The sequence below is a fragment of the Bos indicus genome, chromosome 2, assembly GCF_029378745.1.
Source record: "Bos indicus isolate NIAB-ARS_2022 breed Sahiwal x Tharparkar chromosome 2, NIAB-ARS_B.indTharparkar_mat_pri_1.0, whole genome shotgun sequence".
NCBI classification, from domain to species: domain Eukaryota; kingdom Metazoa; phylum Chordata; class Mammalia; order Artiodactyla; family Bovidae; genus Bos; species Bos indicus.
The window spans coordinates 84691347-84708938 of NC_091761.1; the positions used below are offsets into that span (position 1 = coordinate 84691347).

The 17592-nt window shown below is 38.4% G+C and overlaps 1 protein-coding gene across 3 annotated transcripts in view; it reads right to left on the reverse strand.

Annotated features, from left to right (window-relative positions):
- The window catches only part of HECW2 (HECT, C2 and WW domain containing E3 ubiquitin protein ligase 2), a 449303-nt gene that overhangs the window by 46876 nt on the left and 384835 nt on the right, over nt 1-17592 (reverse strand). For all 3 annotated transcript variants that reach the window (XM_070769675.1, XM_070769668.1, XM_070769682.1), the window contains 3 exons: nt 12793-12902; nt 2994-3114; nt 761-874 (listed from right to left, as the gene is read on the reverse strand). In XM_070769675.1, coding sequence (XP_070625776.1) covers nt 761-874; nt 2994-3114; nt 12793-12902 — 345 coding nt within the window. The remainder of the gene's footprint in view (nt 1-760; nt 875-2993; nt 3115-12792; nt 12903-17592) is intronic.

Consider the following 17592-nt stretch of genomic DNA (forward strand, 5'->3'; position numbering starts at 1 on the left):
GGGAAAGACGTGGCACATATATACAATGGAATACTACTTAGCCATAAAAAGAATTATGCCATTTGTAGCAACATGGACAGACTTAGAGATGATCATCCTAAGTGAAGTGAGTCAGAAAGAGAAAAACAAATACCATACGATACCACTTACATGTGGAATCTAAAAGATGACACAAATGAGCTTGTCTACAAAACAGAATCGACTCACAGACACACAAAACAGATTCGTGGTTTCCAAGGGGAGGGGTTGGGGGGGTGGAGTGGACTTTGGGATTAGCAGATGCAAACCATTATATAGAATGGATAAACAACAAGATCCTACTGTATAGCACAAGGCACTATATTCAGTATCCTGGGATACACCATAACGGAAAACAATTTTAAAAAGAATGTACATATATATAACTGAATCACTTTGCTCTACAGCAGAGACTAATACAACACTATAAATCAACTATACTTCAATTTTTTCAAAAGCAAATTTTCCTTTTCAGAGAAAGAGTTAAAGAGAGAAGAAATGAAACTATGATTCTGCTCTCAAAAATGATCTATAGTTATGAGCTTTTACCAAAGAATCTTTATGTCAAATGATTTAAAAACCAGGGGAAGCTTTAAAAAAATAGCTGAGAGGTTTGTGTATGAGAACAGCATTTTCTGCCAGAAGGATTTCCTGTTTTAGGCAACCACAGGGGACGTTGTGGGGAAACATCCGCCTGCGGCCACAGCCCACGCTTCAAAGGCCACTTCTCTGTGCTACTCACCCTTCCTCTCCGACGAATGTGACGTACAGCTTATTTCTCTGCAGGTCTTTTCTGGAGTAGCCCATAATTTGATTAAAAGCATCTTCAAGCAAGTGATCTCTTCTGATAATTAACCTGTCCGTAAAGAGACAATTTGAAAAAATACAGATGATTTCCTAATCCTTATCTTTCCAGAACTGAGCACTTGCTATTTAATTTCCATTTACCACAACTAGGTGAAAAGCGGGATGACTTACTATCATCGCTGTCTGCAATAAAGCACATGTCTGTCTTTAACTCTTAATAGCATTAACAAAAGTTACATCAGAGAATCATTGGTAAATAGAGCACCCTACCTAAGACCTGTAGAAACAATGCAAAAGTTCTTCTGGTGGTCAAATTCATTTATCCTGGGAGGAAAATGATTAAAAAACAACACACACACTTACAAAACTTTTGTTTATGAAAGGAAGATTAAACCTAGGAGGTCATGTTTTAAGCATTCTATGTAATGAATGCACCTAGACCAGGAATTCAACTCTTAAGTAGCTAGAAAGATAACAGTGAGACCAAGAAAGATGAATTCTTAGTGTCCTTTAAAGAAGAGGAGTTTACGTAAACTTTTCTAACTTTAAAATTAGGTGAACCTTGAAACTCTCTAGGTGACAGATAAAAATGAATGATACTTGCAGTTGATTAATCTACTTATGACAATGGCAATTTAAGTCATCTTTAAACAGGCGTCAATTTGCCCTTAATGCAAATAGTAATGGAAAGGGAGATGATAGGGAAGCCAGAGGCATGAAAGTTCGATCAGCAAGATTTTCATTAAGTGAAGCTCAGAGACGTACAGTGTTTGGAGCAGGTTGATTTTTTTTTTAAATTTTATTTTTAAACTTTACATAATTGTATTAGTTTTGCCAAATATCAAAATGAATCCGCCACAGGTATACATGTGTTCCCCATCCTGAACCCTCCTCCCTCCCCATACCATCCCTCTGGGTCGTCCCAGTGCCCTAGCCCCAAGCATCCAGTGTCATGCATCGAACCTGGACTGGCAACTCGTTTCTTACATGATATTTTACATGTTTCAATGTCATTCTCCCAAATCTTCCCACCCTCTTCCTCTCCCACAGAGTCCATAAGACTGTTCTATACATCACTGTCTCTTTTGCTGTCTTGTACACAGGGTTATTGTTACCATCTTTCTAAATTCCATATATATGCGTTAGTATACTGTATTGGTGTTTTTCCTTCTGGCTTACTTCACTCTGTATAATAGGCTCCAGTTTCATCCACCTCATTAGAACTGATTCAAATGTATTCTTTTTAACGGCTGAGTAATACTCCATTGTGTATATGTACCACAGCTTTCTTATCCATTCATCTGCTGATAGACATCTAGGTTGCTTCCATGTCCTGGCTATTATAAACAGTGCTGCGATGAACATTGGGGTACACGTGTCTCTTTCCCTTCTGGTTTCCTCAGTGTGTATGATGTTTTTTGAAGGCGATGAAAGGGGAACCCGCAAGTTCAGTGGAGCAAGCCCTGCAGGAGGGCAGTGAGCTGTGCAGCTGTTGGGCTGGGCATTTTTTCCGGCACGCCCAGGTCATGGTGGTGCCACAGTCAGACCCCCTCTTCTGTCCTCTCTCAAGTGGCATAGTGATCTTTAGTGGAGACATGAGATGGGGTGGGGGTGGGGCTGAAGGGAGTATGGGTAAGTGGGATATTCACATTATTCTGGGCCAAACAACTTGACAATCTTTCAATCTCCCCATTTAAAGGGAGGTAGATAAAGACAGGCAGAAACAACATTCATGCCATATTCTGTTGGACAAATGAAGCATATTTCACGGAAGGAAACAGAGCTAAGCAGTGGTGGTACTATACTCCAATCAGCCAGGCAGTGATGTGCAACACAGGACTCTGTGACAGCCTTATATCTAGTGAATATGTGAACAGTCAACAAAGAGGTACTTTTCAAGAGAACAAAATAAATCAGCTTTTAATTTTGCTTATATTTTTACATGAAACATGATTGTCACTTTCCTGTCTGCTTTAAAACCTTAAGTTTAATTGTGCTTAATTCAACAACTATGTTTTAGGTGATACTGTGATTTATACACATCAAAATAATTATGTCAACTAAACAAATTCTGGTTATCCCAAACCACACTCTATTTCCTATAATCCCCAAAGCATCGCATCCTATTACCATCTACCAATCCTGGGGTTTGTATCATTTTGACTTACTTTAATTTCCCTGGGCCTTGTCCATATCCTTTAGTCTCTAACTTCCTGTAAAAGTTCCTTAGTTTGGCTTCAAAGTCTCGCTTGTAAGGGGCTGGAGCGCGGGCATTGGCACGCTGAGTACCTACAACAAACCACAAAGAGACAAGGGAGTGGATTTGATTTCATCACATCACCATGAAAAAAATATTACCATGGGGTTGAGACCACAGTTAACAAGTAAAAGGAGGCTACACTTTCGGGTTCCTGCACTTTCACCTCTCCAAGTCGAAGGACATCACAGGGCTTATCCAGGATCTTAAAATGTCTTAGATGCCTTCCCTGGGGCCTTTTGGTTGAGAATAGCAATTCTGTAATAGAATTAATGGTGCCTATGTGTTACTCAAGTACATTTCTCTTTTCAGCCCAAACTAATATGAGTCAAACAGAGTTACTCATGTCTAATGGTGAGATGGTATCGTGGCAGTTAGACAGGAAGTTACGATGTGAAAGTACGTGGTACACAAAGCAAGAACAGTGAGTTTCCATACTTGACGAAAAACCTTCAAAAACTTATTTTTGATATGTACTATAATGTAACTAAGAAATACTGTAGACACACAATTACATACATTTCATACTACAGGGTAGAATAATACTGATCTGAAACAAAATTCAGCCATAACTGCAGAAAGCCCACGTCTCCTGGTTGTGTAAATAATACTATGATTTGTTGTGTTCTTAATATGTGCCAAGTACTGTGATTACCTACAGATTATCTAAAGATGTTTTACATGTCATTCCACAGCAAGCATAATTAATAAATATAAAAGCAACATTGTTTGTTCCCCTTTCCATAAAAAAATCTGATTCTCTGTTACACTGTGACTAACTGACAAGCTGGGATACAAAATTGATGATGAATATGGGAATCAGCCACCATGACAAAAATATGGGGTATTTCCGCTAAATTTCACAACACAATAAAAGACACAAGAAAACAAAACTTGTGATGTGTCTTACATTACACACCATGTAAGCTCCTTACATATATCCTTATGCATGAATCAACTAAGTGATGATTATTTTTTGCTAATACTGTTCAGCAACAGATGCTCAAAATGAACAAGGTCAGGTTGCTGGAGTGGATATCTTGGTTGGGAAGACAGAAATAGTACATATCAAACAACTAGAGAATGGTTAAGTCCTAAACTAGATGGTATACAAACTCCTATAAAGCAGAAGGAATAAAACTATAGCCCAGCCCTATAAAACTAAAACTAAAAAATAAAACTATAAAACTAAAAAAATAATACTATTTATTTTTTAAAATATTAATAAAAAGTAAAAACAAAAAATAAAACTATAGCTTGGGTATGGCTGAGCTGTACCTGGCCCTAATGATCTATTCTGTTTGCCATGTAATGTTTTTAAATTAACTGTCAACATTTAAAATTTAGATTTTAAGTTAAAAAAAAAATCTGATTTCTCCTGAAAATTATCTAGGGACTTCTGTAACAACTGGCTTGCATTTCCCTAGGAGGACAGTCACCCCGTGAGGTAAAGCCTGTGCTCCCCACTGTGCCCCAGCCTTTCAGTGACAATGCGTTTGAGACCAGTGTTACAGAAAAGTAATAGTAAGTGAGGATAAACAGAGATCAAAATGTTATTGGAACCAGGCTTTATAAACATGGGAGAACCCATAGTCTATACTGAGGCAGGGCAACAAGAGCTGGAATAAGCATTGCCTGCATGTTCAGAAGACAGTGTGGAGACCCCACTAACCTAGAGCAGATGGGGAATGCTGGAAAGTAGAATATTACATCGGTCAGAAGTTTGATACAAAATTATGAGAAGACTTTTTTTAAAAACCTAGCCAAGAAGTCTGAGCATGATGCAGCAAGCAGGGGGAATCCTTTATAGGTTCTTGAGCAAGGAAATAACAAACGAGCGATGCTTTCTTTCAGAAATGATTTTCAAAGTGTGTTGAGTAGATTAAGGACGGGAAGGAGGAAAGACGAGGGAGGAGATTCAGTTAGGAGTAGTTGCCGAAACAGAAGCCTGAGGGGATGAGGACTAGCCTGGACTGTGGTGACTCAGTGGGGCTTTTACAATGTGAAATAAGAACTGGTAACCATAGATAAGTAAGGAAGAGAAATAGGAAGCTCACGTGGTAATATAAAACCTTTTAAACAGTAACAGGAGTTGCCATTTGTTGTGTCTGCTATGCAATAGGGACCATTCACTTCACAAAGCGGATCTTGGGAAATTCTCACAAGTCTAAGAAGCAGTCATTGTTAATACTACCGTCACCACCACTTTGTAACTAAGGAAGCTGAAGGCATATGCCAGTGAATGGCAGATTTAGGATCTGAGCCCCTTCTGACTGATGCTGGAGGACGGGGGGCATGTGAGGCTTTATACATACTAAGCTGGAGATGACAGCTGTTCAGGTGGATATACCCTATCAGCACTTGAAAATAGAGTACTGGAGTTTCAGTGTGAGATCCAGGCCACACTTGGGGAGTAAATGAGTCAGTGTCTGTGTGGTACCTCACTTCATGCAGTGCCTGCTACATCAGCAGCCCCATGTAAATGTTGCTGCGATTATCTGCATAGAGGTGAATACCAAACACATGGGGAAATGCAGTGAGATTTGGGGAATGGAATTTAATAAAATCATCTATTGATTAGTAATATGTGCAGAGTTCTGTTGGCATAATTATGAATCTTACCCAAAAACCTATGCCATAAAGGAAACAAATAAACTTGACCTTAAAAGGCCTGGGATACAGAAGGCTCCTAGGCAGTAGTTCTCAATCTTGAAGGTATATCAGAATCACCGAGGATGCTTTTTAAAAAACCCAGTGTTCAGGCCACAACCAGGACATACTACATGAGAATCGGTGGGGATAAGACATAGACATACGTGTGTCATGCAGGTCTCCAGATGATTCCAACATGCAGCCAAGGCTGAGAATCATTATTTCCCACAAGAAGGTCAAAACTAACCAATGAAATCCCTGGGCACCATCCAGGGACAAAGTGGGGGTGCTTCCTATGGGTTTGTAATACATCGTCTGCAACATGAAGGAACACGATCTGCATGAACTCTAGTCTCCTCTCTTGGATAGCTGAGGGACAGAGCCCTGCAGCACAAGTCCAGTCAGAGTGGCAGAATAAAGCTATAGTGGCTGCAGTCTAAGTAACTGCAGACTAGAAAACCCAGACAGCTCAGAAAGCAGCCATGATGAATCAGCTTTCAAGAGCACAGACATTGATAGGGAAGAGGAAAAAGAGGAACAAAAGACTGAAAATCTTTCCAGACACAAAAGAAACACAATTCTTTAAGAGCTGATTACTTTTTAAAAACAGCACATATTCTACTGCCATATAATTTGAGATGCTTAAAAGGATGTGGGAAATGCCATAATGCATTCCATCAATATCAACACAGACACTTAATAAAAATTAGCTCTAACTCCATTTAAGCTCTAGGTAAAGGAATTCAATTACGGAAACTCTGGAGACAGAAACTGTTAAATGCAAATATTCTTTTGCTAATAGTTCTATTATGAAAAAAATCATTTACACATTACATCATGGTTTAAAAATTACAGTAAATTATGCTGCTGGCCCTTGTCAAATTCTTAATGCAAGTCAGGTGCAACTGCCAAGAAAATCCATGGCAGAAACAATATTACTTCCTCTTTGGAAATAAAGAAAAAAAAATCTTGGAGAGTGAGCTCACACAACTGAATAAGAATCATAACTGCAAGTGAAGTTCTAGGATATGATTCACTTAGAGAGAGTCATGTCATAGTCTTCATGGTCTTAAAAAAGGAAGTCAGATACAAAAAGTCAACACTGCATACAAGAAGTGATCAAATAAAAGGCTGATTTTATGAAGAGTCAGTATTATGTTAATTATTTGCAGGAAAAAATTCAGTAACAGATGTAAGACTTGAAAAAAAAAACACTGCTAAGCAGTTCTAAAGCACTCCCATATAATGCTGTTAACATTACTTCCACAGACTCTTACAAAACTGCACAATCCTATACAAACTTAAAGAATTCTACCAGACAGAGGATTTCTTTTCTAGGTAATACTAAGAAAAATCTTGGCATCAAACTGCTAAGAAGTCTGGGTCTTCTTTGATGCTGGGTGTGACACCCAGAACCCAGAATGCTCTGATGACTGACTCTTGGTCTGTGGTGGAAGGGTGAAGCTCAGCCCAGTTCAGCAAGGTTCCAGGCTCTGAACTGGGATGCCTCAGAAGAGCATTTCTTTTCTGTTCACTTTCTATAAACAATAAATGCTATGATTTTCTTTTATATAATTCCCTGTTAATGAATGAGAATAAACTATCAAGCACTAAAATAATTTCTGGAAAACTCTATCTTCTGGAACATAGATCAACAATGGAATCAACAAAAAACTCAAAAGTAGCTGGTACAGAGCACAAGCAAGGAAGTCCTAGCATTTTTACTTTATTCTCTAAGAGTAATGAAAGGCCCTCATGTCACTGTTTTGACCTTGTTGATGATTCTACTTACATACCATTTGTTTTTTTTTTAACAATCTGATATCTGATTTTTCAAATGTTGGCAAATTAAAAGCAGTTTATTAAAAAAGCAAGGCTGGAGGGCATGCCAGGGACCGGCATCCTCTGAGAACACCAAGAGTGGGAAACAAGGAAGAGTAACAACAGAAACACAAAAATAAAAACACCTGCATATTGTGACAGAGACAGTAGTATTTGGTTCTCCTTCAGTCTTTGGAATCTTACCCGCCCCCCCCATCCCCACCCACTAATGAAGAGCTTCCTTCATTTGTATTGTTTGGTTCCTAGATCATCTTTGTGGGGCTGAGCAAAGAGCCCCAGAAATATACAGCTAAAACAAGTAGAAAGCTGCTGCGCTGCTGCTACGTCGCTTCAGTCGTGTCCCCGACTCTGTGCGACCCATAGATGGCAGCCCACCAGGCTCCCCCATCCCTGGGATTCTCCAGGCAAGAACACTGGAGTGGGTTGCCATTTCCTTCTCCAAGTAGAAAGCTAGGATACTAAAACAAAAGCAAGGATAAAACTACTTTTCTAAAAACAAGTATAAAGCTACTTCAGAGACTGTGAGGGAAAGGAGGGAAGGGAGAGGGCGAAGGAAAGGTGGGAGGAAGGCAAGAGGGAAGGAGGGAGAAGGGGGAGAGAGAGACAGAGAGAAACAGGAAAAGATGAAGTCAGGGAGAAAGGGAGGGAGGAGGGGGAGAGAAGGGAAGAGAAGGATGGATATTCGTGAAAAGAGCTGACAAGACAATCAAAAGCTGGGATGATGAGACTTTGGAGGGAAAGGGGAAAAGAGGGTCCTTAAGGAGTTGCACTGTGTGTTGGGAGAAATAACTGCCCTCAAGACAGTCTTCAGGAGAGACCCACATGGCTCTTCAGTGCTCTTTGGTCTGGTTACTTCCCTTGAGCATGACCTGGTTCTCTACTGGCTTCCAGAGGTTCCAGTTCCAGTCAAGTAATAACAGCTCTGTCTGAAGATGCCCTCAAATATGAAACAGCCTCAAGGCACTGAGGATAGGGAAGCAGGGAGAAATATAATGTATTGATTAAAAAGTCTCAGCAAACGATAGGTTAAACAAATTCTCTGATGTTCAACATTATAGCTTTGGTCACGTGGAAAATTCACATAAGGGAGCTCATCTCCAGCAATATCAGATAAATGAGGTGTTCTTGCATTTAAATTCCTAGAAATGTGTAGCTACAAAAAGTCCTGAAATAAACTTCTGGGTCCTATATTTGGAATAATAAACCATACGGTAAGTGGAAAGGTCTTTTCCTTCTGGCATAACTAAGGTCAGGACTGGCACTATAATGGACCTAGAAAAACAAACCTTCACATTCCAAAATTTTGACAACTTTAGGTGAGGACTATAACAGCTGCAAAAAGCAGTGAGTCAAAATTTCCAAAGCCCTTCTCTCCCCTGCACTTGAAAAGACATGCAAATGTGCTTGGAATGAGGAAAAGTGTGGAAAGTTTAGCAGGTTCCTAGGCATTCCGAAAGATCATTAAAATTTATGACTGTCATAATTTTCACAATATTATTTCTCACACCACTAAAAGAGATGAAATTCTAGTCATAAGAAAGAGTATAAGACAACTTTCAAAAATCCATTTGAAATGTTTTCATAAGAACTTCAGGAGTATTGGTAGAAGAAGAGGCTATTTTACTCAAAGAAACAGAGATTCTTCCACAGGGTAAATGAGGCTAGTCCTGCCTTTGTATCATGTGGAATTAGTTATAGTTACTTCCGTTGATATCAGGCAGTACATCCCAACTTCAAGATCAAATAAAGCCCACTGAAATAGAGTAGGCCAAAAATATGGAGATGATTCTTCCTGAAAATTAAAACCGCCACAAACACTGCAAGCAATTTAGATATCTTTGGAAGTCATATAACTCTCAATCTGCTTCCAGAATGCATTTATTGCCACCATGAATTACTCATGTACATTTGTGATGCTACATAAAAAGAAGAAACTTAGTCACTATTTAGAATGTTCATAGAGTCTCAAGAATGTCAAACTCGTCATTGAGAGAATATGCCTTTGTAGGCCCAGAAGGGACAGAATCTGGAGATCTACCTTTTTCTCTGGGAGGATGGGGCCACAGTAAAGGTCTGGAAAGGAGAGCTTTGACTGGAATGAGCAGTACTCCAAAGAGCTTCATTAATTTAACCATAAAGCATGAAGTCAAGGGACAACCCATTTAAACCCCTATAGGTTCCAGCTAAGATTAAGACCAGTCAGAATGATTAAAACTCTAGGCAGCTAGTTCAGTAAATCAGGACTAAGTAGATTCATACAGACCATTATTAGTGGTTCAAATACTGACAAATTATACTTCTCAATTTCCAGAAAGAAAGAAAAAGGGATAAACTAACATTTATTGGATGCTTGTCATGTTCTAGGTACCAGGCAAGGTGTTCTTCTCCAGATAACTATGGGAGGTGATTGTTATTATTTCCATATTAAAGAAAAAGAAATTCAAATTCAGGAAAGACAGTAAATTGCCCAAAGTCACACACAGTTGGTAAATGACCAAGGCCAGTAATGAATTCCATTAATCTTTCTTCTACTCCTTTAACTACCCCCTAGAGTCATATACTTTTTTCCCATCCTGTATCATCAAAACAGGGTCCCTACTTTGTTCTAAAGTTGGCCTGTGCTTTTGTCTCCAGTGTCCTGCCTTCCCACAGGCCTGTGCTTGCTGAATGCTGCTTCTTCACCCCATTCAACAAACCACTTTCCTCCCACCCACACGATCTGACCTTAACACATACACAAACACTTCCACATCCTAAAATCCTTTCCTTAATTCTTCTCCTTCTAAGCATTGCCTTATTTTGCTTTATTTTCACTTCCATGTTTCATGAAAAGAGTATTTTTTACACCCTTTTTCTACTTCACATCTCCTATCATCCTGTAACTGGTAACATTCCAGTTTATGACCTATTAGTTCATGGCAACTGCTCTGGGAAATGTCATATAAAACTTCATGATCTTCAAATCTAATAGACTCTTCTCAGGCCTCATCCTTCTTGACTCCTCTGAGCACCTGGCCCTGGGAGCCGGTCCTTCCTCCTCGAAACCTGGCTTCCCTGAAAAGATGTTCCTAATTCTCTTCCAAAATCCACTGACTCTCTCACTTGCATCCTCAACACCTTCTTGAATACTGGAGCTGCTCATGTCATCATCCTTTATTTTCTCTTGTTTTCCACTGACCTGTCCTCCCTAGTGCCTCTAATCTACCCTGTGGGCCACCAGCAAACCTGTGTTCCTAACTGCTAACCTCTCCTGAGCTTCAAGACTATTTCTCCAGCTGTCTCTGGGCATCTCCAGTTGGGTGGTCCAAAGATTCCTCAATAAAACATGTCCCAAATCAGTTTCCTTTAATCCCCTCCCCTCTTCAGTTTAACCTTTCCCCTTTCTTGCTAAATGGCATTACCACCTGCCAGGCAGTCCATGTGGTGAGGACCTCAGAATCTGCCTTCACTCATCCCCGCCTAGACTCAAAGTTCTAGAATCTACGTAGATCCAATATAGTCATTGAATTAACTTCCTCTTCTCCATCACCATTGCATGCTAAGTCGCTTCAGTCATGTCCAACTCTTTGCAATCCTATGGACTGTAGTCCATCAGGCTCCTCTGTCCACGGGATTCTCCAGGGGAAAGGATACTGGAGTGGGTTGCCATGCCCTCCTCCAGGGGATCTTCCTGACCTAGGGATCAAACCCACTTCTCTTACATCTCCTGCATTCATAGGCAGGTTCTGGTAAAGAACCTAGTGCTACCTGGGAAGCCCTATAGTCCATCCCTTTATCGTGTCTCCTGAATTAATGCAACAGCTTCCCAGATGGTTTCTCTAACTCTAGTCTCTCATATTCTAATACATTCTGCACATGGCCACCAAACTGAACTTTGTAAAGCAAGTTCTACTCTTCTGTTTGTAAATTTTCAGTGGCTCTACATGGAGTACCAAGTGAGGCTTTAGTAACCAACCAACTCTAGCCTCTTTTCCCAACCTGAGCTCTGAGAACTTGCCTTCACTTGAATGTATTAATTTGTCCTAAACTGCCTTATCCGTCTGTGGTTTAGCCCTGCTACTTCTTCACTCACAATGTCCTCGTTCTTCTGGACCACCTGGTAAAACCCTACTCATCATTCTTCAAGGCTTCCCTTCACACCTGCTGTAGTCACCTTTCCCTAAACTCCCCACCCCCACACCCTGAAAGAAGAGTCATTCCCACATCTGTGTTCCCAATACATCTCTTCATTACAGGACTAGCCACAGAGCTTTCCGTCACTTGTTGACTCACTGCCCCACCATGAATTTTCAAAGGCAGAGACGGTACTATTCATCTTTGTAGCACCAGGGTCTAATTCAGTGCTTGGATCATAGCTGGATGCTCATTAAATCTCTGTTACATGAACAAATTAATAGACCTTTTCCTGTTTGTGGTATTCAGTTAGTCTGTAGCTTCATTATGATACCAGTATATGAAAACAAAAGTTATATGTCAAAGAACACAAAGCAACTTTTAGTGACACAGAGTTTGGATTTCCATTAAAATAGTTTTAAATTCTGATAGCTGCTATGGTGTGAACAACATATAGCTTATAATAAGGATAAAGATAGCTGATGTTTCGTCAACATCATGACTACTTTCCTTAAAAAAATACTCATTTACTAAGCTGCATTACCTACTTTTTATTCGTTCATTCATTCATTCTTTTGTTTACATCACACCTCTTTCAAAAAGAATTTAAACTTAAAATTTTTAGTTTATTTCATTTATCAACATGTTCTACCTGTCCCTGAATCTCTGGTCTTCCTATCTAATGCAATTAGTGACTACTGAAGGGAAAAAATTATCTCTGAAACTGGAGATTTCTTTTTATTATTCGCTGAATCAATCTCCTAACTAGAATTTTTTAAATCCAAAAAGCTAACATAGTATTTTGTGCTTTAATATTTTCTAAGACATAGTAGACACCACATGACATAATGAAAAGTAAATTCTGTATCAGTGTATTTCATACTGTTAATATTTATCCTCCTATTTTGGAATGTCATTATCTTCCTGTCAAAATGTTTCCCCATGGAAACAAGCCATTTTAAGAGACAGGAAGTGCCACAGAAACCTGTGCTAACACTACAGATGTACCCAAAGTGTTCCCTTACTGTCCTTTAGGAGGACAGAACATTTGACTTCAGGGCTCATTCCTTAGAGAATTCACTGCACACAGCAGGTGGACTCACCTGGTGAGTTCTGGGGAGAGGACACAGGGGAGCCACGTGGGGACTGACAATAGCTGGGATGGAGTAAGGCATGTGGAGGCACATATGACATTATCTCTTCTTCAAATAAACTGGGGAAAGACAAGAAACAAAATGCATACTTTAGCCAAAGATACGGGTAAACGCTTTGTTTCCTCAATGAATAAGCTGATTTCTCCCTTTGGCTCATTCCATCTGAGGTCCAGTTCACATCCCAAAGAAAGCATCTGTCCCCTTTCTCCTGTGGATAATCCTTGGGACAAAACGCTGGCTGTTTGCAGCTTTTGTGAAACCTGCGGTTATATACCTGTTTTCCCACCACCTTTGGACAACATAATTTCTATTGTGTCACTTAAATAATGAGTTTGAGTTTGTGTATTCATTTGAAAATAGACTGGATTTTTCATTTTTACACTTGTGAATAAGATTCAAACACAAGAGATGGTGTTTATTGAGGACCCATAATTAATACACAAAGTATGTTCTCTATCTTCATTCCAAGACATAGAGAACAGGATCTTGGCCTTCAAAGAACTCAGCATTTCATTGGAGAATTAAAAGCAAAATATAACAAAACACCTTTAAAATAATTACAACTGCTAAATAATTAGCTTTCTTATTTACTCTGACTTTATAATATTTTTCAAATATGAGGATTTTGATTTATTCAATCGAGTGTCTTCTTTCTGCTCCATAGTGCAGTTTCTATTTCTAAATACTCTCCTAAAAGATAGTAATCAGGAATCTGAGATCTTGAAATCCTAGACTTTTAATTAACTGCTATAATAAAGAAATGTACTGTTGATTGTCAAATATACAAACACTTGACAAAATAGAATCAACAACCTAAGTAAGAGTACTTGTGCTTTTTAATTAAGAGGTAGAAGTGGTTTTTCTTTAAAGTTAGTCAAATCCAGAAATCTGTTAAATTTGTTTTCAGAAAACATTGAGAAAAGGTGGCAGCAGTTTAGTCTTCAGAGATTTAAGGAAAGAACTCTTGAGGATTATAGAAATGGCTTTCAACTGAGGCAATTCTGCCCTCCCCTGTACTCTGAGGACATTGGACAATGTCTGAGGACATTTTTGGTTCTGATAACTGAGAAGGGAGTACTTTTGGCATCTAATGAGGGGGGTCAGAATGCTGATAAACATCTTACAATGCACAGAAGAGTGCCCTGCAACAAAGGCATATCCAGCCTGAAATGTCAGTAATTTGAAGGCTGAAACTCTGGGCTATATTAATAACAATACAATAACATCTTGATAGTTCTTTTCTGGTCCTCATTCATCTGCACATGTCTGCTAAACCACTATAGTAAAAGCATTTTTAGATACCATATTGTTAAGCCATCTATCCACTTTTAAACTATAAAAGTCGAAAGATTTAGAACCAGAAGCAACAAGTAACTGTATTTGTAATACCAAATTAAGCCCCAAAACAATCAATTCTCTTTCTCAATAAATCAATAACCATTAGAATAATGTGAATTTAAAGTTGATTGCTAAGGAAAAATGCCACATAAAACAGTTAATACCACAAAGGTTTAGAAACTCACAGCAAAATTAAGAGTAGCAATTAGCACCCTCTCCTTGGACATCTATATCTGTGTCCCTTTGCTCCATGACACCTATCATTTCCTTTAAATACAACCAATATGTGGAAAACTTTCATACCAAGAGAGAAAATTTTCTACTTGAAAAATTTAACACAGAGACAGAGAGCAATATAAAAACACTCAATACATATCATCCAGGATTAATACATATTTACACTATTATCTTTTGCTTCAAACATATATACATACTTATAGAGGTGAATATACCTATATATAGCTGTATCTATACATCTGTATATGTGCATATTGTATAGGAAGTCCCTTTTGAGCTCCTCTATCATGATTTTAACATATCCTTCCAGAATTTTAAATTTTCAACATATGTATACAGGAAAAATATATAGTTTTGCCTTATGTGTTGCTAGAAATTATATAAATGATTTATAAGTATATTACATTCTTAAACTATTTTACTCAACAATATATTTCTGATATCCATCTGTGTTGCTATATAAGGGGTCTACTTTACTACTTTTACCTGCCATGTAACATACAGTCCATTCTATGAATGTTTGTGCACGTGTGCTCAGTCCCTTCTGTCATATTCGACTCTTTGCGACGCTATGGACAGTAGCCCACCAAGCTTATCTGTCCATGGGGTTCTTCAGGAAAGAATACTGGAGTGGGTTGCTGTGTCCTCCTCCAGGGGATCTTCCTGACTCTGGGATCAAACGCCCATCTCCTGTGGCTCCTGCATAGCAGGAGGATTCTTTACTGCTGCGCCACCAGGGAAGCCCTATCTATGAATATATCTGTGTATTTATCCATAACTTCCTTGACAAATGCTGACTTTTCCCCCAACTGTGTGCTTTTATCAATAATGGTGCAATGATTATACTGTATATATCATCTTGTATACACATAATAGAGTTTCTTAGTATACATATGAAGTGAAGTGAAGCTGCTCAGCCGTGTCTGACTCTTTGCAACCCCATAGATTGTAGCCTACAACGCTCCTCTGTCCATGGAATTTTCCAGGCAAGAGTACTGGAGTGGGTTGCCATTTCCTTCTCCACGTACACATATGGTATATATCTAAAAGCAGAGTGTGCTCAGTCATTCGTGTAGGTTTTCTATCCATACAAAATACTGTCAAATTGTTCTTTGAAGAGGTTGTAGAACTGCAATACCACCAAATACAGACAATATGGAGTTCCCATTTCTCACTTGGTGTTATCAGACTTTTTTATTTTTTCAATTGAATAACATGAAATAGTGTCTCATTATTTGAAATTGCATTTTATTATTACTATGATCTTTCCATGAGTTTATTGGCTATTCATGCTTTGATTCTTTTGAAATGCCTTTTTATATCCTTTATTCATTTTTCTTTGGGGTTATTTTCTTTCAAATTGATTTAAAAGCATGCTTTTTGTATTCATGATATCTTTGTTTTATATCATGTGAACATAGTCTTCTAGTTTATTGCCTTTATGTCTTTATGTGTGATGGCTTTCATTACATAAATTAACAATTCCAATGTAGCCAAATTTATTAATCATTTCCTATATAAGCTCTGTACATTTTTTATAATTTAACAGAATAGAAATAGAATGTGTGCTAAGGTGCTTCAGTCATGTTTGACTCTTTTATGACCCCATGGACTGTAGCCCACCAGGCTCCTCTGTCCATGAGATTCTCCAGGCAAGAACTGGAGTGAGTTGCCATTTCCTCCTCCAGGGGATCTTCCGGATGCAGGGATCAAACCCATGTTGCTTATGTCTTCTGCACTGGCAGGCAGGTTCTTTATCACTAATGCCAAAATAGAATAACCAATAACAAATATAGAAAAGTTATTTTATAAGTCTTAAGTTTATAATAGCTATATTGGAAAACAACTTTACATGGGTTTATTTTGAAATGAATAATTTCCTGGAGCTGTATCATCTCTATATTGCAGCTTGCTGATATTCAAGTCCATTTGTATCAGGAATGACTTTCTTTTTTAAGAAACAGACAATGTATATAGGTAAAAAAATAAATCAGATACAAGGATATAAAGTACAGCACAGAAAATCTGGCCAATATTTTTATAATAATTTAAAATGGAATACAATAAATGAAAACATTGAATCATTACATTGTACATCTAAAACTAATATAGTTTTGTAAAAATCAATTATGGGCTTCCCTAGTGGCTCAGTCGGAGAAGGCAATGGCACCCCATTCCAGTAGTCTTGCTTGGAAAATCCCATGGACGGAGGAGCCTGATAGACTGCAATCCACGGGGTCGCTAAGAGTCGGACACGACTGAGCGACTTCACTTTCACTTTTCACTTTCATGCATTGGAGAAGGAAATGGCAACCCACTCCAGTGTTCTTGCCTGGAGAATCCCAGGGACGGGGGAGCCTGGTGGGCTGCTGTCTATGAGGTTGCACAGAGTCGGACACGACTGAAGTGACTTAGCATTAGCAGTGGCTCAGTGGTAAAGAATATGCCTGCAATGCAGGAGTTGCAGGAGACATGGTTTCGATCCCTGGGTTGGAAAGATGCCCTGGAGAAGGGTATGGCAACCCACTCCAGTATTCTTGTCTGGAGAATCCCATGGACATAGGAACCTGGAGGGCTATAGTCCATAGGGTCACAAAGAGTAGGACACAACTGAAGCAACTCAGCATGCACACACATAAATCAATTATACATTAATAAAAATATTTTTATTAAAAAATAATTCATGTTCTACAAAGTTCACCCAAGAAAATATTTTTAAATTGAAAGAAAAAACAAACAGACAAAAAGTATAAAAACAGACATAGAGATTCCATCTATGTAACAAACAAATCCACCACCTGAGTTTATAGTAACTGATGGAAATGATTCAAACTCCAAAGCAAAATAAAAAATAAATGAGAGTATCCCAAAATGTTTCAATAATCATTAAATATTATTTATTAAGCATGCACATGTAATATATTGTTACAGTGTAAAATCATTTATTTGCTAATCCAAATGAAGTAAAAGACTAGAATTAAATATCATTTATCACGTGTATGTATAATTATAAAGCTATTAATATATAAGTAAATTTCTCATGTTTCTCCAAAGGCTTCAGAAAACATATCTATTTTCCTAAAGGTGAAAAATGTAGTCTTTCTCTATATACAAATCACTTTTCAAATATTTTAAAATTCAACCACATAACACATAGAAACTCATGCAAATTAT